This window comes from Salmo salar, chromosome ssa16 (assembly GCF_905237065.1).
Source record: "Salmo salar chromosome ssa16, Ssal_v3.1, whole genome shotgun sequence".
NCBI classification, from domain to species: domain Eukaryota; kingdom Metazoa; phylum Chordata; class Actinopteri; order Salmoniformes; family Salmonidae; genus Salmo; species Salmo salar.
Genome location: NC_059457.1, coordinates 26,133,721 through 26,159,419, shown reverse-complemented (window position 1 = coordinate 26,159,419; position 25,699 = coordinate 26,133,721). Strand labels below are relative to the sequence as shown.

At 41.0% G+C, this 25,699-nt stretch overlaps 1 protein-coding gene across 6 annotated transcripts in view; it reads left to right on the top strand.

Annotated features, from left to right (window-relative positions):
- Positions 1-301: 301 nt before the first annotated feature.
- Positions 302-25,699, top strand: part of LOC106597637 (receptor-interacting serine/threonine-protein kinase 3) — a 42,671-nt gene continuing 17,273 nt past the window's right edge. For 3 of the 6 annotated variants that reach the window (XM_045697097.1, XM_045697100.1, XM_045697099.1), the window contains exons 1-9: positions 302-401; positions 17,904-18,072; positions 18,267-18,591; positions 18,861-19,012; positions 19,105-19,157; positions 23,764-23,932; positions 24,111-24,193; positions 24,368-24,443; positions 24,553-24,617. In XM_045697097.1, the coding sequence (XP_045553053.1) occupies positions 17,921-18,072; positions 18,267-18,591; positions 18,861-19,012; positions 19,105-19,157; positions 23,764-23,932; positions 24,111-24,141 (882 nt within the window). In that variant the 5' untranslated portion in view covers positions 302-401; positions 17,904-17,920 and the 3' untranslated portion in view covers positions 24,142-24,193; positions 24,368-24,443; positions 24,553-24,617. Of the gene's footprint in view, positions 402-17,903; positions 18,073-18,266; positions 18,592-18,860; positions 19,013-19,104; positions 19,158-23,763; positions 23,933-24,110; positions 24,194-24,367; positions 24,444-24,552; positions 24,618-24,720; positions 24,995-25,699 lie in introns of those variants that run through there. The other 3 variants (XM_045697098.1, XM_045697101.1, XM_045697102.1) reach the window with 3 other exon arrangements.

The window sequence follows — 25,699 nt, the reverse complement described above, 5'->3', positions numbered from 1 at the left end:
TAGATCATACAATAATCTAAATGCCTTGAATTGGAACCAGGTGCTATTGATATATGATACAAAAATAAAGGTCTTTAGCTACACACACCAGCAGTGGGTTGAGTGTAAGAATAAGGCTATAACGTAACAAAATGTGGAAAAGTCTGAGGGTCTGAATACTTTCCGAAGGCACTGTACAATGTAGTGATGATCTCAAATATTACAAAAACATGTAGGCAATGTACATGCTAACTACACTCCATGCTGTCAAGTAAGTACTGAAACTTTTACTCCTCCTCTCAGATCCAGATACAGGGGTGGAGACTAGAATGTAATGAAAATGAAAGTAAAATTCTTCAAGTGAACAATACATTTAAGAGCAACGTGGATTGGGAATATAATCTGTCTAACAAGAATACACGGTAAGAACCTACAAGTGTTATGATTAAAATAAATAATATTTGGAGTTATGAGATCTTTAGTTAGAGATTTCAGCTGCTACTTAATTTAGCGAATAAGTGTTAAGAATGTTAGGTAAGTTATCATTATCAAGAGGTGAGATTCTGCTCAGTAAAAGACACTGTCCCAGGGTAAACTAAAACAAAAAGTGTCAAGGAATGCTTTAATCAGTCTGATTTGTGTTTGCTGATATCTGAGTATTCATTCTGGTACAGTTAAAACCAAAGTTTTAGAACCACAGGAAATCAGATCCCACCCTGTGCCTCACTGCATATGTCAAAGGATGGATTTTGACCGGGTTCTTTGGATCTGGTCTCATATCAAATAACAAGGAACAGAAACAAAAGGCAGCCCACACTCTTAGAAAAAATGGTGTTATCTAGAACCTAAAAGGTTTCTTTGGCTGTCCCCATAGGAGGACCCTTTTAAGAACCCTGCCCACAGGAAGTAATTCAGTCCAGAGGCACGGTTGATCCTTAGCGCAGAGTTAACTATGTCTGGTGAGAGCACATGGCGAATGAGTCTGTGCTAATATAAATACCTAAGGAAAATGGACACCTGCCTGCTGGGCTATGCCACTTGCTGTGCCCCTTTAGTTTTCTCTTTGGTTCATATGTTTGTAATTTTAATGAGCATACTTTTTTTATAAAAGAGGAATGGAAATAGAGAAACTGTTAAACTGTTAGTGAAAGCAAAGTATGATGAACTGAACTATGAATACGGATTTCTTATGAACTGTCACTCAGTCAAATCGTATAAATTGTTACATGTTGGGTTGATATATTGTTTCAGTGTATAAAGTAATCTGTAACGGCGCTTTGTTCCACAATGCTTTATGCCTGAAACCACCTGTAAAATACCCTGGAAAGACTCTGATGCGTATGTGGATATCATTGTTCTATGACATTCAGAGGCTGAGCTACAACCTTCTATAGCCAAGGACACAAAACATAGACTTTGCTTGGGAACTAATCTAATTCTGTCACTATCAATTGATTAAGCTATTCACTTTCTGTAATAAAATATGTTTAAAACCTGACAGCTTTTAGGGAAACACTTCTGATGTTCTCTCGTTGGGTTAAGCCACGGAAGAAGAGTAGCGAGCAGTTAAAGCTTACATTTTTCTGCGTCGGTAGGTCTACTCTGTCTGGGGTGGAAAGGTAGGCCTATTCTGTCTGGGGTGGAAAGGAATTCCTATTCTGTCTGGGGTGGAAAGGAATGCCTATTCTGTCTGGGGTGGAAAGGAATTCCTATTCTGTCTGGGGTGGAAAGGAATGCCTATTCTGTCTGGGTTGGAAAGGTAGGTCTACTCTGTCTGGGGTGGAAAGGTAGGCCTATTCTGTCTGGGGTGGAAAGGAATTCCTATTCTGTCTGGGATGGAAAGGTAGGTCTATTCTGTCTGGGGTGGAAAGGTAGGCCTACTCTGTCTGGGGTGGAAAGGTAGGCCTATTCTGTCTGGGGTGGAAAGGTAGGCCGAATCTGTTTGGGGTGGAAAGATAGGTCTACTCTGTCTGGGGTGGAAAGGTAGGCCTATTCTGTCTGGGGTGGAAAGGAATGCCTATTCTGTCTGGGGTGGAAAGATTTGGCATTGGAGAAACATGATGAGATTAACACATACGCCTATCTCTCTGTCCATTTCTTGCCTGTAATTTCAGTAATTTGTGTGGTATAAAATCAAGATTATGCTGATATGTAAAATGATGATTTGCATGACATTTTTGTAAAAGGCCATTTTTTCTCTGACCTGCAAATATGTTGATAGTTGAACTTCTCTGTGCTACGTGGGACATACAACAATTGTACACCATTTTAAAGATACACTTCTCCTTAATCCAACCACATTGTCCGATTTCAAAAAGGCTTTATGGTGAAAGCATAACATTAGATTATGTTAGGACAGCGCCAACACAAGAAAAACCACACAGCCATTTTCCAAGCTAGGAGAGACATCACAAAAACCAGAAATACAGCTAAAATTAAGCACTAACCTTTGACGATCTTAATCAGATGACACTCCCAGGACTCAATGTTACACAATACATGTATGTTTTGTTCGATAAAGTTCATATTTATATCCAAAAAACCCATTTTACATTGGTGCGTGATGTTCAGAAAATACACTGCTCAAAAAAATAAAGGGAACACTTAAACAACACAATGTAACTCCAAGTTAATCACACTTCTGTGAAATCAAACTGTCCACTTAGGAAGCAACACTGATTGACAATACATTTCACATGCTGTTGTGCAAATGGAATAGACAACAGGTGAAAATTATAGGCAATTCGCAAGACACCCCCAATAAAGGAGTGGTTCTGCAGGTGGGGACCACAGACCACTTCTCAGTTCCTATGCTTCCTGGCTGATATTTTGGTCACTTTTGAATGCTGGCGGTGCTTTCACTCTAGTGGTAGCATGAGACGGAGTCTACAACCCACACAAATGGCTCAGGTAGTGCAGCTCATCCAGGATGGCACATCAATGTGAGCTGTGGCAAGAAGGTTTGCTGTGTCTGTCAGCGTAGTGTCCAGAGCATGGAGGCGCTACCAGGAGACAGGCCAGTACATCAGGAGATGTGGAGGAGGCCGTAGGAGGGCAACAACCCAGCAGCAGGACCGCTACCTCCGCCTTTGTGCAAGGAGGAGCAGGAGAAGCACTGCCAGAGCCCTGCAAAATGACCTCCAGCAGGCCACAAATGTGCATGTGTCTGCTCAAACGGTCAGAAACAGACTCCATGAGGCTGGTATGAGGGCCCGACGTCCACAGGTGGGCGTTGTGCTTACAGCCCAACACCGTGCAGGACGTTTGGCATTTGCCAGAGAATACCAAGATTGGCAAATTTGCCACTGGCGTCCTGTGCTCTTCACAGATGAAAGCAGGTTCACACTGAGCACGTGATAGACGTGACAGAGTCTGGAGATGCCGTGGAGAATGTTCTGCTGCCTGCAACATCCTCCAGCATGACCGGTTTGGCGGTGGGTCAGTCATGGTGTGCGGTGGCATTTCTTTGGGGGGCCGCACAGTCCTCCATGTGCTTGCCAGAGGTAGCCTGACTGCCATTAGGTACCGAGATGAGATCCTCAGACCCCTCGTGAGACCATATGCTGGTGCGGTTAGCCCTGGGTTCCTCCTAATGCAAGACAATGCTAGACCTCATGTGGCTGGAGTGTGTCAGCAGTTCCTGCAAGAGGAAGGCATTGATGCTATGGACTGGCCCGCCGTTCCCCAGACCTGAATCCAATTGAGCACATCTGGGACATCATGTCTCGCTCCATCCACCAACGCCACGTTGCACCACAGACTGTCCAGGAGTTGGCGGATGCTTTAGTCCAGGTCTGGGAGGAGATCCCTCAGGAGACCATCCGCCACCTCATCAGGAGCATGCCCAGGCGTTGTAGGGAGGTCATACAGGCACGTGGAGGCCACACACACTACTGAGCCTCATTTTGACTTGTTTTAAGGACATTACATCAAAGTTGGATCAGCCTGTAGTGTGGTTTTCCACTTTCATTTTGAGTGTGACTCCAAATCCAGACCTCCATGGGTTGATAAATTGGATTTCCATTGATTATTTTTGTGTGATTTTGTTCTCAGCACATTCAACTATGTAAAGAAAAAAGTATTTAATAAGATTATTTCTTTCATTCAGATCTAGGATGTGTTGTTTAAGTGTTCCCTTAATTTTTTTGAGAAGTATATTTTGCCTCCAAAACTTTCGGTGAATGAGCACAACAATTTACAAACATACTCATCATAAACGTTGATAAAAAATTAAGCTGTTATTCAAAGAATTATAGTTAAACATCTCCTTAATGCAACCGGTGTGACAGATTTTAAAAAAGATTCACGGGGAAAGCACACTTTGCATTAATCTGAGTATGGCGCTCAGAAAACAACAGCAGGCAATACAGATAGCCGCCATTTTGGAGTCATCTAAAATCATAAATAGCATTATAAATATTCACTTACCTTTGATGATCTTCATCAGAATGCACTCCCAGGAATCCCAGGTCCACAATAAATGCTGTTTTGTTCGATAAAGTCCATCATTTATGTCCAAATACCTCCGTGTTGTTAGCGCGTTCAGTAAACTACTCCAAATGTAGGAAGCGCGCCGATAATTTCACGATGAAAAGTCAAAAAACATTCTATTTACGTTCGTAGAAACATGTCAAACGATGTATAGCATCAATCTTTAGGGCCTTTTTAACATAAATTTTCCATAATATTCCAACCGGACGATTCCAATGTCTTCAAAAACGTTATGGAACACAGCTACCTCTCACGTGAACGTTTGCCACTGAACTCATATCCTTTTTTGACTCACTAACTTCCAGGTCCTCTTGTTCGCTCTCTGTTCACTGCAAAAGCCTGAAACAAGGTTCTAAAGACTGTTGACATCTATTGGAAGCCTTCGGAAGTGCAAAATTAACCCTAAGTCACTGTGTGTTAGATAGGCAATCACTTGAAAAGACTACAAGCCTCAGATTTCCCACTTCCTGGTTGGATTTTTCTCAGGTTTTTGCCTGCCATATGAGTTCTGTTATACTCAGACATAATTCAAACAGTTTTAGAAACTTCAGAGTGTTTTCTATCCAAATCTACTAATAATATGCATATCTTACCTTCTGGGCCCGAGAAGCAGGCAGTATAATTTGGGCAAGTCATTCATCCTGAATTTCCGAATACTGCCCCCATCACTAAAAAGTTAATGCAATGATTTTACTACAAAGGAGATCTTTTCACCCCTACTTGTCCACGGTGGTCTGCGAACCCAGAACCTTCTGGACGGCAGCCATGTGAGGTATCAAAATTACAGCGTCGACATTTAACCCTTACAGGATGAAGAACAGTTTGTAAAGCTTCATATATAAGGCTCTGATCTGTCCAATAATTGAAGGTAAATGGTAGACATGTTCTCTGCTATCCACTTTGTATGAATTATTTTTTGGGGTATAGGGGAAGGCTACTTGATTTTCTTTAAGCTTTCATGGTACCTCTAGGTAGAAAATATTTTGCTGATGTGAGGGCCATCCATTTTCATTTTAAAGAGGTCCGTTTTTCTCCATGTAACCCTTATTATAAACAACATTAAAAGCCTTACCAGTCTGGAGGTTGCTGGTGCTACTAGGCAGGGGACAGTGGATGAGATGGAGGAGAGATACACCCCATGAGGGGCTATGAAGATGTCACTGGCTATCCTGAGGAAAATTAACAAGATCAATCTTGCTGAGAAGTTTCTGACAGTCTGCAAAATAGGTGATAAAATGGTACAGTTGAAGTCAGAAGTTTACATACACTTAGGTTGGAATCATTAAAAATCGTTTTTCAACCAATCCACAAATGTATTGTAAACTTTGGCAAGTCGGTTAGGACATCTACTTTGTGCATGACACAAGTCATTTTTCCAACAATTGTTTACAGACAGATTATTTCACTTATAATTCACTGTATCACAATTACAGTGGGTCAGAAGATTATGTACACTAAGTTGACCATACCATTAAACAGCTTGGAAAATTCCAGAAAATGATGTCAAGTCTTTAAAAGCTTCTGATAGGCTAATTGACATAATTTGAGTCAATTGGAGTTGTACCTGTGGATGTATTTCAAGGCCTACCTTCACACTCAGTGCCTCTTTGCTTGACATCATGGGAAAATCAAAAGAAATCAGCCAAGACCTCAGAAAATCAAGTCTGGTTCATCCTTGGGAGCAATTTCCAAACTCCTGAAGGTACCACGTTCATCTGTTCAAACAATAGTACGCAAGTATTAACACCATGGGACCACGCAGCCGTCATACCGCTCAGTAAGGAGACGCATTCTGTCTCCTAGAAATGAACATACTTTGGTGCGAAAAGTGTAAATCAATCCCAGAACAACAGCAAAGGACCTTGTGAAGGGAGTAAACAGGTACAAAAATATCTATATCCACAGTAAAACGAGTCCTATATCGACATAACCTGAAAGGCCGCTCAGCAAGGAAGAAGCCACTGCTCCAAAACCGCCATAAAAAAGCCAAACTGCGGTTTGCAACTGCACATGGGTTCAAAGATCGTACTTTTTGGAGAAATGTCCTTTGGTCTGATGAAACAAAAATAGAACTGTTTGGCCATAATGACCATCGTTATATTTGGAGGAAAAAGGGGGACGCTTGCAAGCCGAAGAACACCATCCGTGAAGCACGGGGGTGGCAGCACCATGTTGTGGGGGTGTTTTGCTGCAGGAGGGACTGGTGCACTTCACAAAATAGACGGCATCATGAGGTAGGAAAATGATATGGATATATTGAAGCAACATCTCAAGACATCAGTCAGGAAGTTAAAGCTTGGTCGCAAATGGGTTTCCAAATGGACAATGACCCCAAGCATACTTCCAAGTTGTGGCAAAATGGCTTAAGGACAACAAAGTCAAGATATTAGAGTGGCCACTGAAAAAGCATGTGCGAGCAAGGGGGCCGACAAACCTGACTCAGTTACACCAGCTCTGTCAGGAGGAATGGGCCAAAATTCACCCAACTTATTGTGGGAAGCTTTTGGAAGGCTACCCAAAACGTTTGACCCAAGTTAAACAATTTAAAGGCAATGCTACCAAATACTAATCGAGTGCATTTAAACTTCTGACCCAATGGGAATTTGATGAAAGAAATACATGCTGAAATAAATCATTCTCTCTACTATTATTCTTACATTTCACATTCTTAAAATAAGGTGGTGATCCTAACTGACCTAAAACAGGTAATTTTTTCAGGGATTAAATGTCAGGAATTGTGGAAAAACTGATTTAAATGCATTTGGCTAAGGTGTATGTAAACTTCCGACTTCAACTGTACATTGGGGCAAATGCCAGATGGGCTGGTCCAGTTTTAGCCTAGTGGTCCTGTCTAATTGGGGTTTTTATCGCAAAATTATCGGGCTAATAATGGGTAGTGCTGAGAAATTAATGGCTTTTAAGGTCGGTTCGGTTTCGGTTCGATTATTTAAACATTATCACAATTTCAAATTTTGGTTTCGATAGTTTTAAAAAAAATTAACTGCACTATGAATTATGTAGGTTGAACGCTGTAACAACAATAATACATTTACTAAAGGTCCCATGATGGTAGTGACTGCCCATGACTGCTTATGACTTATTAACCATCAGCTCTTCATATTACTTTATTTTAATAAAATATTTGTTTTGTATATAACATTGTGTATATAACATTTGTTTTATGACATTACATTCCAAGTCATCATCTCATCTCTATAGAGCTGCTGCCTATGCTGTCTGACAAAATCACTATTTTAGTAGTTGTTCAAAGTAAATAAGCTATACTTTTATTACTGCTGAAAAGAAATGATCAATCACTTAGATCATGTATTTTCAGGTGGAGATACAGTGCATTATTCTCATTGATCTACACACAATACCCCATAATGAAAAAGCAAATTGAAATATTACATTTACATAAGTATTCAGACCCTTTACTCAGTACTTTGTTGAAGCACCTTTGGCAGCGATTACAGCCTTGAGTCTTCTTGGGTATGAAGCTACAAGCTTGGCACACCTGTATTTGGGATGTTTCTCCCATTTTTCTCTGCACATCCTCTCAAACTCTCTCAGGTTGGATGGGAGCGTCGCTGCACAGCTTTTTTCAGGTTTCTCCAGAGATTGGGTTCAAGTCTCGGCACCGGCTGGGCCACTCAAGGACATTCAGAGACTTGTCCCGAAGCCACTCATGCGTTGTCTTGGCTGTGTGCTTAGGGTCATTGTCCTGTTGGAAGGCGAACCTTTACCCCAGTATGAAGTGCAGGTTTTCATCAAGGATCTCTCTGTACTTTGCTCTGTTCATCTTTGCCTCGATCCTGACTAGTCTTCCAGTCCCTGCCACTGAAAAACATCCCCACAGAATGATTCTGCCACCACCATGCTTCACCGTTGGGATGGTGCCAGGTTTCCTCCAGATGTGACGCTTGGCATTCAGGCCAAAGAGTTCAATATTGGTTTCATCAGACCAGAGAATCTTGTTTCTCATGGTCTGAGAGTCCTTTACATGCAATTTGGCAAACTCCATGCAGGCTCTCATATGACTTTTACTGAGGAGTGGCTTCCATCTGGCTACTCCACCATAGTGGCCTGATTGGTGGAGTGGTGCAAAGATTGATGTCCTTCTGGAAGGTTCTCCCATCTCCACAGAGGAACTCGGAGCTCTGTCAGAGTGATCATAGGTTTCTTGGTCACCTTCTTGACCAAGGCCTTTCTCCCTCGATTGCTCAGTTTGGCCGGGCGGCCAGCTCTAGGAAGAGTCTTGGTGGTTCCAAATTTCTTCCATTTAAGATTAATGGAGGCCACTGTTTTCTTGGGGACCTTCAATACAGAAGACATTTTTCGTACCCTTCCCCAGATCTGTGCCTCAACACAATCCTGTCTCGGAGCTCTACGGACAATTCCTTCGACATGCCTTGGTTTTTGCTCTGACATGCACTGTCAACTGTGGGACATTAAATATACAGGTGTGTGCCTTTCCAAATAATGTCCAATCTATTGAATTTACCACAGGTGGAATTCAATGAAGTTGTGGAAACATGTCAAGAATGGAATGGAAACAGGTTGCACCAATTTAGAGTCTCAGCAGAGGGTCTGAATAATTTTCCTAATTTCCAAAAAGAAAAAAAAACTGTTTTTGCTTTATTATTATTGTGTATTTTGTGTAGATTGATGAGGAAAAACATGTATTCAGTCTATTTTAAAATAATGCTGTAACTTAACAAAATGTGGAAAAGGTCAAGGAGTCTGAATACTTTCCAAATGCACTGTACCTTGCGAAGAAATTGCTCTCTATGCATCCCCTCTTGATCGCTCAATCTTCTGTCCATTATGTAGCAAACATAAAAGAAACACAGACTGGACAAGTAGCCGCAAAATGGATTATGGTCATTATAGTTCATCATCACGTTTTCTGTGCTAAACTATGTAGAACATTGGCCTGTTGAAAACTACAACTCCCTACTACATGGAACAGTTCAGGCATGAGCTGATTTATTTCTAGAGAAACTGCAGAGCCATGTGTGCATTGAGCTCACAGAGAAAAAAGAACGAAATGGAATTCAAATAATTTAACCAAGATCAGTCAATTAACCTACATTCCAATGAATCGCTCATCACTAATAATGGGTGCTTCAAGGGAAAGAAATTGCCGTTGCTGGAGCCTCAAGGAAAAAAATGGGCATGTGTGGGGGCCTCAATGCAAAAAATGGGAAGGTGTGTTAGAAATGCCAGGGCCGATTCTTGGTCCCAGTCCACCCCTGAATCAAATCAAATGAAATTGTGTTTGTCACATGCGCCAAATATAACAGGTGTAGATCTTACCGTGAAATGCTTACTTTCAAGCTCTTAACCAACAATGTAGTTTTGAGAAAAAAAATAGTTAAGAAAAATATTTACTAAATTAACTAAAGTAAAAAATAAAAGAACAACAATAACGAGGCTATATACTGGGGGTACCGGTACCGAGATAATGTGTGGGGGTACAGGTTAATCGAGGTAATTGATGTAATATGTACATGTAGGTATGGGTAAAGTGACTATGCATAGATAATAGATAATAAACAGCGAGTAGCACTAGTGTAAAAAAAAGAGGAGGGGGGTGTTAGGTATGCGTAACTGACTGTAAGGGAGTCAGGCGCAGGAGAGCAGAATTTGGGTAGCAAACGGAGCCTTTAATTTAGACGAACAAAACACACGGCACAAAGAACACTAAACACAATACGGGTTGACATAACCCAGCGCAACCAGTCGTGCACATACACGAAACAATAAACCATTTCACACACAGACATGGGAGAACAGAGGGTTAAATACAAGACAAGTAATGAGGGAAATGTAAACCAGGTGTGTATGAAAACAAGACAAAACAAATGGAAAATGAAAGGTGGATCGGCGATGGCTAGAAGACCGGTTACGTCAACTGCCGAACGCCGCCCGAACAAGGAGAGGAACCGACTTCGGTGGAAGTCGTGACAGGGGGTCAATGCAAATAGTCCGGGTAGCCATTTGATTAGCTGTTCAGCAGTCTTATGGCTTGGGGGTAGAAGCTGCTAAGAATCCTTTTGGATCTAGACTTGGTGCTCTGGTACCACTTGCCGTGCGGCAGCAGAGAGAAAAGTCTATGACTAGGGTGGCTGGAGTCTTTGGCAATTTTTAGGGCCTTCCTCTGACACCGCCTGGTATAGAGGTCCTGGATGGCAGGAAACTTGGCCCCAATGATGTACTGGAACCTATGCACTACCCTCTGTAGCACCTTGAAGTCAGAGGCCGAGCAGTTGCCATATCAGGCGGTGATACAGCCAATCAGGATGCTCTCGATGGTGCAGTTGTAGAACTTTTTGAGGATCTAAGGACACAATACAAATACTTCCATTCTCCTGAGGGGGAATCGGTGTTGACATGCCCTGTTCACGACTGTCTTGGTGTGTTTGGACCATGTTTGGACCATGATAGTTTGATGTGGACACCAAGGAAATTGAAGCTCTCAACCTGCTCCACTACAGCCCCATTGATGAAAATGGGTGCATGCTCTGACACCTTTTCCTGTAGTCCACGATCATTTCCTTTGTCTTGATCATGTTGAGGGAGAGGGTGGGGTCCTGGCACCACTGTTCCAGGTCTCTGACCTCCTCCCTATAGGCTGTCTCATCATTGTCAGTGATCAAGCCTACCACCGTTGTGTCTTCTGCAAACTTAAGGATGGTGTTGGAGTCGTGCTTGGCCTCACAGTCATGGATGAACAGGCAGTACAGGAGAGGACTAAGCACGTGCCCTTGAGGGGCTGGCGTGTTGAGGATCAGCCTGGCAGATGTGTTGTTGACTACCCTTACCCTGTTGGGGCAGTATGCAAATTGGAGTGGGTCTATGGTTTATGGGATGATGGGGTTGATGTGAGACATGACCAGCTTTTCACAGCACTTCATGGCTACAGAGAAGAGTGCTACAGGTCGGTAGTCATTTAGGCAGGTTACCTTGGTGTTCTTGGGCACGGGGACTATGGTGGTCTGCTTGAAACATGTTGGTATTACAGACTTGGCCAAGGACAGGTTGAAAATGTCAGTGAAGACACTTGCCAGCTGGTCAGTGCATGATCGGATTACACATCCTGGTAATCCGTCTGGCCCTGCGGCCTTTTGAATGCGGTACAGCTGGTGCTCTCATGCATGCTTCAGTGTTGCTTGCCTCGAAGCGCGAATAGAAGAAATTTAGGCTTGTGTCACTGGGCAGCTCATGGCTGGGCTTCCCTTTGTAGTCCAGCCGCGAGCATCGGCGCTAGCGTAGTAGGATTCAATTTTAGTCCTGTATTTACACTTGCCTGTTTGGTAGTTCGTCTGAGGGCGTAGCAGGATTTCTTATAAGCGTCCAGGTAGGGAGTCCCATTCCTCTACGCTTTAGCGGATGTTGCCTGTAATCCATGGCTTCTGGTTGGGGTATGTACGTATGGGTACTGTGGGGACAACGTCATCAATGCACTTATTGATGAAGCCGATGACTGATGTGGTATACTCCTCAATGCCATCGGAAGAATCCCGGAACATGTTCCAGTCTGTGCCTGCAAAACTGTTCTGCAGCTTAGCATCTGCGTCCTCTGACCACTTCCGAATTGACCGAGTCACTGGTATTTCCTGCTTTAGTTTTTGCTTGTAAGCAGGAATCAGGAGGATAGAATTAAGGTCAGATTTGCCAAATGGAGGGTGAGGGAGAGCTTTGTAAGTGTCTCTGTGTGTGGAGTAAAGGTGGTCTAGAGTTTTTCTCTCTCCTCTTGTTGCACATGTAACATGCAAGTATAAATGAGATAAAATGGATTTAAGTTTCCCTGCATTAAAGTCACCGGCCACTAGGAGCGTCGCTTCTGGATGAGCATTTTCTTGTTTGCTTATGGCTTGAGTGTGGTCTTAGTGCCAGCATCAGTTTTTGGTGGTGTATAGACAGCTACGAAAAAATATAGATGAAAACTCTTGGTAAATAGTGTGGTCTACAGCTTATCATGAGATATTCTACCTCAGGCGAGCAAAACCTTGAGACATCCTTAATATTTGATTTCACACACCAGCTGTTATTGACAAATAGAAACAGACCACCACCCCTTGTCTTACCGGAGGCAGCCATTCTGTCTTGCCGATGCATGGAAAAACCAGCCAGCTGTATGTTATCCATGTAGTCGTTCAGCTACGACTCGGTGAAACATAAGATATTAGAGTTTTTTATTTCCCGTTGGTAGCAGAGTCTTGAATGGAGCTTGTCCATTTTATTCTCCAATGATTGCACGTTAGCCAATAGGACAGATGGTTGAGGTGGGTTACCCACTCGCCGACAAATTCTCACAAAACACCCGAACCTGCATGTGCCTATTTGTTTTTGCACATACAGTAAAAATTATCTTACTAAGATAATCTTAGTTAATATAGTTTAGCAAAATGTATGATTATGAAGAAAAAAAAGAAATATCTTATTTACATAAGTATTCAGACCTTTTGCTATGAGACTCGATATTGATTTCAGCTGCAACCTGTTTCCATTGATTGTCCTTGACATATGTCAACTTGATTGGAGTCCACCTGTGGTAAATTCAATTGATTGGACATGATTTGCAAAGGCACACACCTGTATATATAAGGTCCCACAGTTGACAGTGCATGTCAGCGCTAAAACCAAGCCATGAGGTCAAAGGAATTGTCCGTAGAGCTCCGAGACAGGATTGTGTCGAGGCACAGATCTGGGAAAGGGTACCAAAACATTTCTGCAGCATTGAAGGTCCCCAAGAACACAGTGGCCTCCATCATTATTAAATGGAAGAAGTTTGGAACCACCAAAACTCTTCCTAGAGCTGGCCGCCCGACCAAACTGAGCAATCGGGGAGAAGGCCCTTGGTCAGGGAGGTGACTAAGAAACCGATGGTCACTCTGACAGAGCTATAGAGCTCCTCTGTGGAGATGGGAGAACCTTCCAGAAGGACAACCATCTCCACCAATAAGGTCTTCATGGTAGAGTGGCCAGACGGAAGCCACTCCTCAGTAAAACGCACATGACAGCTCACTATGAGTTTGCCAAAAGGCACCTAAAGGACTCTCAGACCATGAGAAACAAGATTCTCTGGTCTGATGATACCAAGGTTGAACTCTTTGGCCTGAATGCCAAGCATCACATCTGGAGGAAATCTGGCACCATCCCTATGGTGAAGCATGGTGGTGGCAGCATCATGCCGTGGCGATGTTTTTCAGATGCAGGGATTGGGATACTAGACAGGATAGAGGCAAAGATGAATGGCGCAAAGTACAGAGAGATCCTTGATGAAAACCTGCTCCTGAGCGCTTAGGACCTCAGACTGGGGCTTAGGTTCACCTTCCAATGGGACAATGACCCTAAGCACACAGCCAAGACAATGCAGGAGTTTCTTCGGGACAAGTCTCTGAATGTCCTTAAGTGGCTCAGCCAGAGCCCGGAATTGAACCTGATCGAACATTTCTGGAGAAACCTGAAATTAGCTATGCAGCAACGCTCCCCATCCAGCCTGACAGAGCATGAGAGGATCTGCAGATAAGTAAGGGAGAAACTCCACAAATACAGTTTTGCCAAGCTTGTAGCTTCATACCCAAGAAGACTTGAGGCTGTAATCACTGCCAATGGTGTTTCAATAAAGTACTGAGTAAAGGGTCTGAATACTTGAGTAAATGTGATAATTTTGTTTCGTATTTTTTGTAAATCAGCAAACATTTTTAAAGCCTGTTTTGGCTTTGTCATTATTGGGTATTGGAGTAAAAAATACACAAAACTGAGTGATATATGCAGTGCCTTCAGAAAGTACTCAGACCTCTTAACTTCTTCCACATTTTGTTAGGTTATGGCCTTACTCTAAAATTGATTAAATTGTTTTTTTCCCTCATCAATCTACACCCTACTACTTTCACACAGATAGTAAAGCATCAACTCTATTCAAATTGCATTCAAAATGGAAAATCCTGTTCTAGATTGACATAGACTTCAGTGAAGCATCATTTTAGTCTGCTCTGTACTTGTACTGTAAGGCATTATATATTTTTAAATGTATCTGTGGTAATCATTAACCACGTTTCCATCCACAGTTTTTATGAGAGTAAAGTCATACGTATGTTTCGGTACAATTTTAGCTATGACAACGAGAAATGGCGGTGGAAACGCCTTGAAGCGCAAATATTGATATAATGACCATCATATTGAAGTAAACTTGGAGTCACATGATGATATGGTGTGTGGTCCTCCCAATACATATTGGGAAACCATGTAGTTTATTAGGCTACAGATTAAATAAGTTATGATGAACAGGCACAGGGTGGTTAAAGTGCACGGCAACCTTGAGGCCGCTTTACAAAAAATATTGAGTGTCTTATTCTGGTGACATGATGATCGTGATGATCAATAATACTTGACTGCCATTTGACAAATAAAAATACTCTCACTCTTAATAATCTCATCATGTACACTAGCTTACCTGCACAGCCTTCCCGCACTGTATCTGTCTGCGAGCAGTTGGCTAGATCGTACCTGTCAAGACCAGAGTAGGCACATTTGCTATTTAACTCAACAGTTTTTGTGACAAAACTATCGGTAGAGTTGAAAATGTGATGGAAACACATTGAACTTCAGATGTTTTCGGTACATGAAAACTTAAGCGAAAAAGTACATTTTGTGTGCAGTATGTCATCACACACCGATTACTATCCACAACAAGTCTGTTTGGTGGAAACACCACTGGTGGGAAAATGGCCATCATTTCTTTATGCAGATTTGGAATATTGTGAAAATGTGAAAATCTGTCTCCAATTGGATGGAAACTTAGCTCATATAGTACAATATATAAATTGGATACTTTTCAAATAAAAACAGATGGCTAGTATAGTCTCAAATATTACACAATTATGCATGCTACACCATGCCATTGCATTCAATGCCATCTGGTGGAGAAAATCTGTCAAGTCCTGCCTGTACAACTTCAACCTTTCTGACTCCACCCTCCTCTGATGAACAAAATGAGGTGGAAACACCTAAGATACTGAAGTGAGAGTAAAATAAATGAAGTGAAGATTCCATTTAAATACAGGAGAGTTACGGGGAACATAATTTCTTAAGCACGGTCACAGGTAAGGAACTCATAGCATAATGAATACAAGACACAATGGATACTCAGCTACTATAATCTTATACACATAATAAGAATGTTATCATTATCAGGAGGTAAGTTGATGCACAGTAACGTAGTGGAGAGACTGTGCCAGGGTAAACTAAATGATAACTCAACATTGATATGTAGTGTAATGTGAAGCTGAATAACATGCTTGAATCATACAGTGGGGGAAAAAAGTATTTGATCCCCTGCTGATTTTGTACGTTTTCCCGCTGATAAAGAAAGGATCAGTCTATAATTTTAATGGTAGGTTTATTTGAACAGTGAGAGACAGAATAACAACAAAAATATCCAGAAAAATGCATGTCAAAAATGTTAGAAATTGATTTGCTTTTTAATGAGGGAAATAAGTATTTGACCCCCTCTCAATCAGAAAGATTTCTGGCTCCCAGGTGTCTTTTGTACAGGTAACGAGCTGAGATTAGGAGCACACTCTTAAAGGGAGTGCTCCACCATGGCCAAGACCAAAGAGCTCTCCAAGGATGTCAGGGACAAGATTGTAGACCTACACAAGGCTGGAATGGGCTACAAGACCATCGCCAAGCAGCTTGGTGAGAAGGTGACAACATTTGGTGCGATTATTCGCAAATGGAAGAAACACAAAATAACTGTCAATATCCCTCGGCCTGGGGTTCCATGCAAGATCTCACCTCGTGGGGTTGCAATGATCATGAGAACGGTGAGGAATCAGCCCAGAACTACACGGGAGGATCTTGTCAATGATCTCAAGGCAGCTGGGACCATAGTCACCAAGAAAACAATTGGTAACACACTACGCCGTGAAGGACTGAAATCCTGCAGCGCCCGCAAGGTCCCCCCTGTTCAAGAAAGCACATATACATGCCCGTCTGAAGTTTGCCAATGAACATCTGAATGATTCAGAGGATAACTGGGTGAAAGTGTTGTGGTCAGATGAGACCAAAATGGAGCTCTTTGGCATCAACTCAACTCGCCGTGTTTGGAGGAGGAGGAATGCTGCCTATGACCCCAAGAACACCATCTCCACCGTCAAACATGGAGGTGGAAACATTATGCTTTGGGGGTGTTTTTCTGCTAAGGGGACAGGACAACTTCACCGCATCAAAGGGACGATGGACTGGGCCATGTACCGTCAAATCTTGGGTGAGGACCTCCTTCCCTCAGCCAGGGCATTGAAAATGGGTCGTGGATGGGTATTCCAGCATGACAATGACCCAAAACACATGGCCAAGGCAACAAAGGAGTGGCTCAAGAAGAAGCACATTAAGGTCCTGGAGTGGCCTAGCCAGTCTCCAGACCTTAATCCCATAGAAAATCTGTGGAGGGAGCTGAAGGTTCAAGTTGCCAAACGTCAGCCTCAAAACCTTAATGACTTGGAGAAGATCTGCAAAGAGGAGTGGGACAAAATCCCTCCTGAGATGCGTGCAAACCTGGTGGCCAACTACAAGAAAAGTCTGACCTCTGTGATTGCCAACAAGGGCTTTTGCCACCAAGTCTAAGTCATGTTTTGCAGAGGGATCAAATACTTATTTCCCTCATTAAAATGCAAATCATTTAATAACATTTTTGACATGCGTTTTTCTGGATTTTTTTGTTGTTATTCTGTCTCTCACTGTTCAAATAAACCTACCATTAAAATTATAGACTGATCATTTCTTTGTAAGTGTGCAAACATACGAAATCAGCAGGGGATCAGATACTTTTTCCCCCCACTGTACATCTGATTTGTGTTTGCTGATTTTTGAGATGATTATTTCAGAGACAATATGAGCTTTAGAGAGGTAGGAAATAAGTCAGCCATATCACATAAACTGGTAGTTATTATTATTATATTATGTGCAATCCTGTAAACTGCTTTATCAGAGGATAGGATGAACTTGGATGACTTGCACTGTTAAGGTACACTTAGAAAAGAAAATTCCAAAAGCGTTCTTCGGTTGTGCCTATTGGAGAACCCTTTTTTGGTTTTAGGTAGAACACTTTTTGGCTCCATGTAGAGCCATCTGTGGAAAGGGTTTTACATGGAACAGAAAATGATTCTACCTGGAACCAAAGGGGTTATACCTGGGACCAAAAAGGGTTATTGAAAGGGTTCTCCTATCAGGACAGCCGAAGAACACTTATGTTCTTGATATCACCTTTTTTTCTAAGAGTGTATGGAACAACCTTATAAAGGACAGTGTTAGCTACAGTAGTGTCTCAAATAGGAGAACCAATACCATGTGACTTGATGAGATTTGATGCAACTTGACTTGATGTGGAACTTATTTGATGCAAACACTGAATGCCATTACAGATCATCTTGATTAACAGATGGACTTGTCCAGCCCGGCAGCAGTAATTGAAAACAACAGTCTGGAGAACTGGAAAGTGATTGGTGCGGGAGGGTTTGGACAAGTCCACAAAGCCAGACATGTGGTTTGGGGATTGGATGTGGCCATCAAGTTGCTACAATGTGATGATGGGTAAAATGTCTATACTTTAAACACTTGATTGTATGTCAATTAAATGAGATTTATATTACATTATAAACTGATTTGTCTTTCATGATGTGGTCAACCATTTAAGTTAAGACAATATTCCTGTGTTGCCCTCACTCTCTCTGTCCACCCCCTCCCTTGTCCTCTCCTTCCCACCCCTAACTTTATCCCTGCTCTAGCGCTTCCCTGCATAATGAGGCAGAAATGATGCGCAAGGGTGCAAGCCTCCATGTGATAAGGATTCTTGGAGTGTACAAGGATTGTCCCCCCACTTGTGGCCCTTCCATCCAGCTGGGTCTTGTGATGGAGTTCATGGAGAGGGGGACGCTGGAATCCCTCCTGGACACCCTCTCTCTCCATCCACCTTTTCCCCACCCCCTTGCCTATCGCTTGGCCCACCAGATCGCTCTGGGGATGAACTTCCTCCATTGCCTCATCCCACCCCTTCTGCATCAAGACCTGAAGCCCAATAATGTGTTGCTGGATGACTACCTTAATGCCAAGGCAGGTTCCAGGCTCCTGGTTCTAATTAGGCTTTAACTGGTGGGAACACGAGCATGAACTGAGGTTCAATAGCACTATTTCTTGTTGGAGTGTATTATTGAGGCAATATTATAATTATTATTATTGATATTACCATTAATTGATTATTAACTATTTCAACAAATATAGTTAGATGACATGAGTTATACTGCCAGAAATTGTAATGCATAAACCGAACATAAACTGAAGACTATCTCTCTGTCTCTGTGTCTCTCTCTCTGTCTCTCTAGCTTGCAGATTTTGGCCTGGCCAAGGTGTCCCACAGTGTTAACAAGATGAGCAAAGAGTTCCCTGGGAAGGCTGGGGGTACATCTAGTTACATGCCCCCTGAGGCTTTGGAAAATGTGTCATACAAACCCATTCGTGCCTTTGACATCTACAGGTACACCACTAAATTCCTCAAGAATAATCAATATGGACATATGACTTTACAATGACTCTTTCTATCTCTCTCTCACACATTCTCTTCTTCAGCTATGGTATACTTCTGTGGTCCATAATCACTGGTCAGTCGAAGCCATATCCTTGTAAGTAACACTTACAATGAATACCCTCTTCATGGTGCATTACACTCACATTCATTGCACTTTGCTATGCATAGTAACATTACATTATAGCCACACCGTGGCTGTACTAAATTCTACAGGGACTTCAGGTTACGAAAAAAAGAAGGTATGGGAACTGTTTAAAATATCTGAACATTATGAAGTGGATATGAACACACCGGTACTACATGCTTGCTTACACATACAAACTTATATCTCGCTCTCTTCTCTCACTCTCTCTTTTATTTTCTATACTCTTCTCTCCCTCTCTCTCTATTGTCGAGAACTGTTTTATAATTTAATGTGTTTATGTATTTGTCTACAAGTTTATATATGTTTACAACAAGAAAGGGGAAGATATCAAAATAGGGGCATTGGGGATAATAACATATTGTACGGAATACATTTTTACTGTAGTGAAGACGTCGCTAGAGTAATGCAAGGTCTCTTTCATGATCATGTGAAACATCAATTGCTATGGAAATGCTGGGATGTGTTTTTCAATTAGGTTAAAGGTAATTATGATGCAACTATGATGGTGATACAATATGGATTACAATTATGAATATTAAGGCTATACGCACTACATGTTACACACATAGACACTCAAACATGCAAATTGGCAGAGTTATTATTTATTTGGACATCACACATTATAGTCTTACTATTATACAGACATCATACACACTCTCATTATATCATATCCAATATCATACACATCAACCTACTCAGATTTGTTACACACATAATTTGTCTAAATTTTCTAACATCTGTGGCATTGGCTCACAGGCAAGGGAATAATAAAAACATAGCTAGAACCTATTTCTGTCACGGTTGTCGTAGAGAGGAGCGGACCAAAGTGCAGCGTGTTTTTCGTTCCACATTTTAGTTATACTGTGAAACTATGCAGGACATATAAATAAACTGAATACCAAAAACAACAAACCGTGACGCAGAGTTAACATACACGAACTCAAAACTAATCTCCTACAAACCCAGGTAGAAAAAAAACTACTTAAGTATGATCTCCAATTAGAGACAACGAGGACCAGCTGCCTCTAATTGGAGATCATCCCAAACAAAACCAACATAGAAATACTACACTAGAAACTGACAACATAGAAAAAGAAAACATAGAAAAAAAAATGTCACGCCCTGACCTACTCTACCATAGAAAATAACATCTTTCTACGGTCAGGACATGACAATTTCTTGAATTCTAAATATCAGACATTTGAAAGCTCTAGATTTGACCTTCATAATACCTCTGATGGCAGTAACTTTACAAGCACTAATTATGGTCAATTTAGACTGAGAATAGTATCTAGTTATGGTAAGGGGTGAAATACGTATAGCTAGTTATAATTGTAATGGTTTGGCAGATTATAAAAAAAGAAGATCAGCCTTTACATGGCTAAAAGAAAAGGAATATAACATATACTGTTTACAGGAAACTCAATCTACATCCTTAGATGAAGTTGCGTGGAAAAAGGAATGGGGTGGTGAAATAATTTTCTGTCATGGACAAAGGAACTCAAAGGGTGTGATGATATTAATTAACAAAAATTTCGATCTGAATGTGCAAATAATCAGGAATTATGCGCAAGGAAGGTGGATCCTTATGAATATGAAAGTGGGCGAAAAAGAGATTTGGCTCGTTAATCTATGTGGTCCAAATCAGAATGATCCACACTTCTTCGAAAACATTTATACCAATTCATTGAACTTACAGGCAACAAATTATCTAATCATTATGGTAGGAGACTATAATACAGTGTTAAGTACCTCAATGAACCGTAAGGTAATCACTCTACAAACTATCATCACCGTGCCCTTAAGGAAATCACATATATTATGGACACATTAGAAATACTGGATATTTGGAGACTAAAAAATCCCGACCTAGTGAGATATACATGGAGGAGACTTAATCAAGCTAGTTGTCTTGACTACTTTCTTGTCTCTTTCGCTCTTGCATCAAAGGTTAAAAAACATTTAATAGGAGACAGAATGCGATTGGATCATCATCTTATTGGCATTCACATAACTCTAGTAGATTTTACATTTACATTTTAGTCATTTAGCAGACGCTCTTATCTCGAGCGACTTACAGTAGTGAATGCATACATTTCATACATTTTTTTCTCTGTACTGGTCCCCCGTGGGAATCAAACCCACAACCCTGGCATTGCAAACACCATGCTCTACCAACTGAGTCACACATGGACGGGGATATTGGATATTTAATCAAAGTTTACTGGAGGACAACTTATTTTTTAACTAAGACAAAATAATTTATTACTGAATTTTTCCAGTATAATATAGGTTCAGCATATCCCCTTATTGTTTGGGATACCTTTAAATGTAAAGCCGTTTCTGGCTAAAGAAACAAGACTAACAAGGGAAATCCATGAACTAATAGTACAGGTAGATAGCAATAAAAACGATACTACAGAGATACAAAATAAGACAGAGGAAAAAACAAAAAGAACTTGCGGAACTTATTCAAGAACGATCTAACGTAATCTATTGCAAAAATAAAGCAAACTGGATGGAATGTGGAGAAAAATGCACAAAATTCTTCCTGAATCTCCAATACCGGAACGCTAAGAAAAATAATTTGCAGAAACTCGTTACTGAAGACGGAGTCATCTATGATTCTCCGAATGATATCTAAAAAGAGGAAGCTAATTATTTTAGGCAGATGTTCTCTTTTCCGTCTCATCCTCTCCCACTAAATGAAGATTACGGTAAGGAATTGTTTCCAAATAATATAAAAATGGAAAATTACCAAATGTACAGAAAGATCAGTGCGAAGGCCAAATTACAGAGGAAGAACTTTTTGAGGCTATTAAATCCTTTCAGTCTGGAAAAACCCCAGGGCTTGATGGCATACCGGTAGAGGTATATCAAGTATTTTTTGATATACTAAAGGCTCCATTGTTAGATTGTTTTAACTACTTCTATAGAAATGGTAGTCTGTCAGGTACTCAGCAGGAAGGTCTGATTTCTCTATTATTAAAACAAGACCCAGATGGCAAATATAAAGACCCAGTCTATCTAAAAAACTGGAGGCCCCTTACACTTCAATCTTGTGAATCAAAAATACTAGCAAAATGCATTGCACTCAGAATTAAAAGGGTTTTACCAGGTATTGTTCATCCTGATAAGACAGGTTTTTTACATGGACGATACATTAGAGATAATATACGACAACTACTAGAAATAATACAACATCATGAAACATATAAGAAGCCAGGAATGGTATTATAGCGGATTTTGAAAAGGCATTTGTTAAAGTAAGATATTTATAAATGCCCGGATTTTTTCAATTTCGGTAATTATCTTATAAAATGGGTAAAAATAATGTATAGCACCCCCAGGTGTAAAATAGTAAATAACGGCTTCTTCTCAGAGAGTTTTGAATTGTCAAGAGGAGTTAAACAAGGGTGTCCACTGTCACCATATCTATTCGTTATGGCCATCGAAATGCTAGCTATTAAAATCAGATCCAATAACAACATTAGAGGATTAGAAATCCAAGGCTTACAAACAAAGGTGTCCATGTATGCCGATGACTCAAGTTTATGTTAAGTCCGCAAGCTAGATCCCTGCAATGTCTCATTAAAGAGCTAGATAACTTTTCTGTACTATCTGGACTAAAACCTAATTATGATAAGTGTACAATATTACGTAATGGATCCTTAAAAAATACAACTTTTACATTACCTTGCAGCTTACTTATAAAATGGGCTGATGGTGAAGTAGACATACTCGGTATTCACATCACAAAATATATAAATAAGCTCTCCACAATGAATTTCAATAGAAAACAAGATCCTGCAACCATGGAGAGGTAAATACCTGTCTATTTATGGAAAAATTGCCCTGATTAACTCCTTAGTCATATCTCAGTTTACTCACTTACTTATGGCGCTGCCTACTCCTGATGATTCATTTTTCAAATCATATGAGCAAAAAATATTTAGCTTTTTCTGGGACGCTAAACCAGACCAAATAAAATGAGTCTATCTATATAATGAATATGAATTGGGTGGGTTGAGATTATTAAATATAAAAGCACTAAACCTCTCTCTAAAAGCTTCACTCATTCAAAAGTTTTATTTGAACCCTTGTAACGGCTGTCGTCGGAAGAAGACCAAGGTGCAGCGGAGTTAGTGTTCATAATTTAATTCAGAAAGAACACAATATAATTACAAAACAAGAAACAACCGACAGCTAAACAGTACTGACAGCTAACACACTGAACAGAAACAATTACCCACAACCCCCAAAGGAAAAGTAGGCTACTTATGTGTGACTCCCAATCAGCCACAACCCTCTACAGCTGTGCCTGATTGGAAGTCACATGGCCAAAATAAACGAAACAATCAAAACACACACTTCTCTTCTGCCACGTCCTGACCTAACTACACCCTCTACTGGTCACATTGTCTATGTGGTGCACCACATAGACAATAATAACTGTTCATAAACATTACATCTACAAGTACATTCATAGAGAAATATGACAGGGCTGTTTAAGGCTTTTTGGAGCATCTTACCTTTACTCTTCAATCTCTTCTAGATGTACATGCCGGAGACTCCAGCAGGTTCTGTTTTCTCATCAAAGACAGAGGACAGAGGCCTTCCCTGGAGACAGTGGACAAAGAGCAGGTCGAGGGGCTAAGGGACCTGGTGGAGCTCATGGAGAAGTGCTGGGACCATGAGCCCTCTAAGAGACCCCCCCTTCAAGGGTAAGAGTACAGGAGTGTAGTTGAAATATTCCTTTTTTTATCACGTAGGGTAGCTATACTCATCCAGTTAGGATTGTGTACATCTTGATTGTCATAACATAACCATGCATGTCTTTATTTATGAGTTTTACACATCACTGATACGTGTCGTTTGGAACTCTTCCTGTTTATTTTTCAGAATGCTTCCTTGTGACAGAAAGAGTGTTTGAGAAGCACAAGAAGGGGATAAATAATGCCGTCCATCAAGTGCTGACAAAACTGGTACAAAACAAGACACTAGAGCTACGTTCTAATATGTACACTAGTGTATCACTCGAAATAAACCAATGTATTTGTCATGCATTTATGTGGTAATCCTTGTGTGGGCATTGGAACATAGCATACTAATAACTGTCTCCTTATTCTACTCTTCCCTCTATCATACCCTCTCTCTAGGACTTGGGAAGTGAGGGGGGAAGTAAAACATCAGGTGTTGGCGCCGTCTATGTATCTGCAAGTTCAAAGCCACCTGGTATAACACTTTATAACAACTAATACTACTATTGAACTTAGTATCCAAGTATTGACTTGATCGAGTTCACCTAAATCATAGATCAAATACAGAATGTATCCTTCCACAGCATGTCCAAAAGACAAAGTGAATATCTCTGCTGATGTGAAGACTGGTTCACTCTCTCCAACACAGGTAAGTGAATTTGGCCTTCACTGAGATGAATCTATGGTTTGAAGAGAAAACACAGAATAATATCGCCTACATAACTATTGGTCTGCTCATATCCTGTACACAGTGGCAGATTTAGGTATAGGTGACATGGGCAGCCGCCCAGGGCGGCATCTTGCCGGAGGAGGCAGAGAGCGCATGCACCAAAAAGAAATACATGTAAAAAAACATTTGGAATGGTGACATTTGCGCGATCAGTTTTCTATCGCTCATTTGCACCTCACGTCAGTGATATGTCACCGTGTGGGACTGTGGGTCAATTAACCTTGTCGGAGTGGGAGCCCTGATTCTAGTTTGTGAGCTAGGCAGGCTACTGCCTGGGAAGGTCTCCCACTCAGAAGTATGAGATGGGGAGGGGGCGGGGGTAGGTTCACCTCAGATCTCCCCACTGGAAGACCGAGGTTGGGGGAGTGGGGGAATCTATCAAATAGCACACCTCTAACTTTGTACAGTACTAATGCAATTAGTAATGCAATTAGTTATGCAATTTAGTTTGTGTGTTTCTTGTTTGAAGTGCAATAGTATAATAATCAGGTTCTCTTCTTTATAAGTGTGTTATTCTATTTGTGCATTTGTGTGATATAGGATTTGTGCAATTTAGTTTAATTTGTGTGTTTTTTGTTAGCAATAGGGTAATAGAGTAATAATTTGATTCTCTTTTTTATTTGTTTTTATATACTACAATTTGTTTCTATTTGTCTTTGTTACTTCATGATATTTATAAGTCTTATTTTGTATATATTTTCATATTTATATAGTTTTAAATGTTATGATTGTTTATTTGTGTTGTTCCAAATGTCTGATTAAAAATTACAGTTAGTGGGGGGGGGGAATGGTCGTGGACAGGCAAAAGGTCAAAACCAGTTCAGAGTCCGGGAGGTACAGAGTGGCAGGCAGGCTCGAGTACAGGGCAGGCAGACTGGTCAGGCAGGCGGGTACGGAGTCCAGAAAACAGGCAAGGGTCAAAACCGGGAGGACTAGCAAAAGAGAGAATAGGAAAAGCAGGAGTACGGGAAAAACACGCTGGTTGACTTGAAATAGACAGG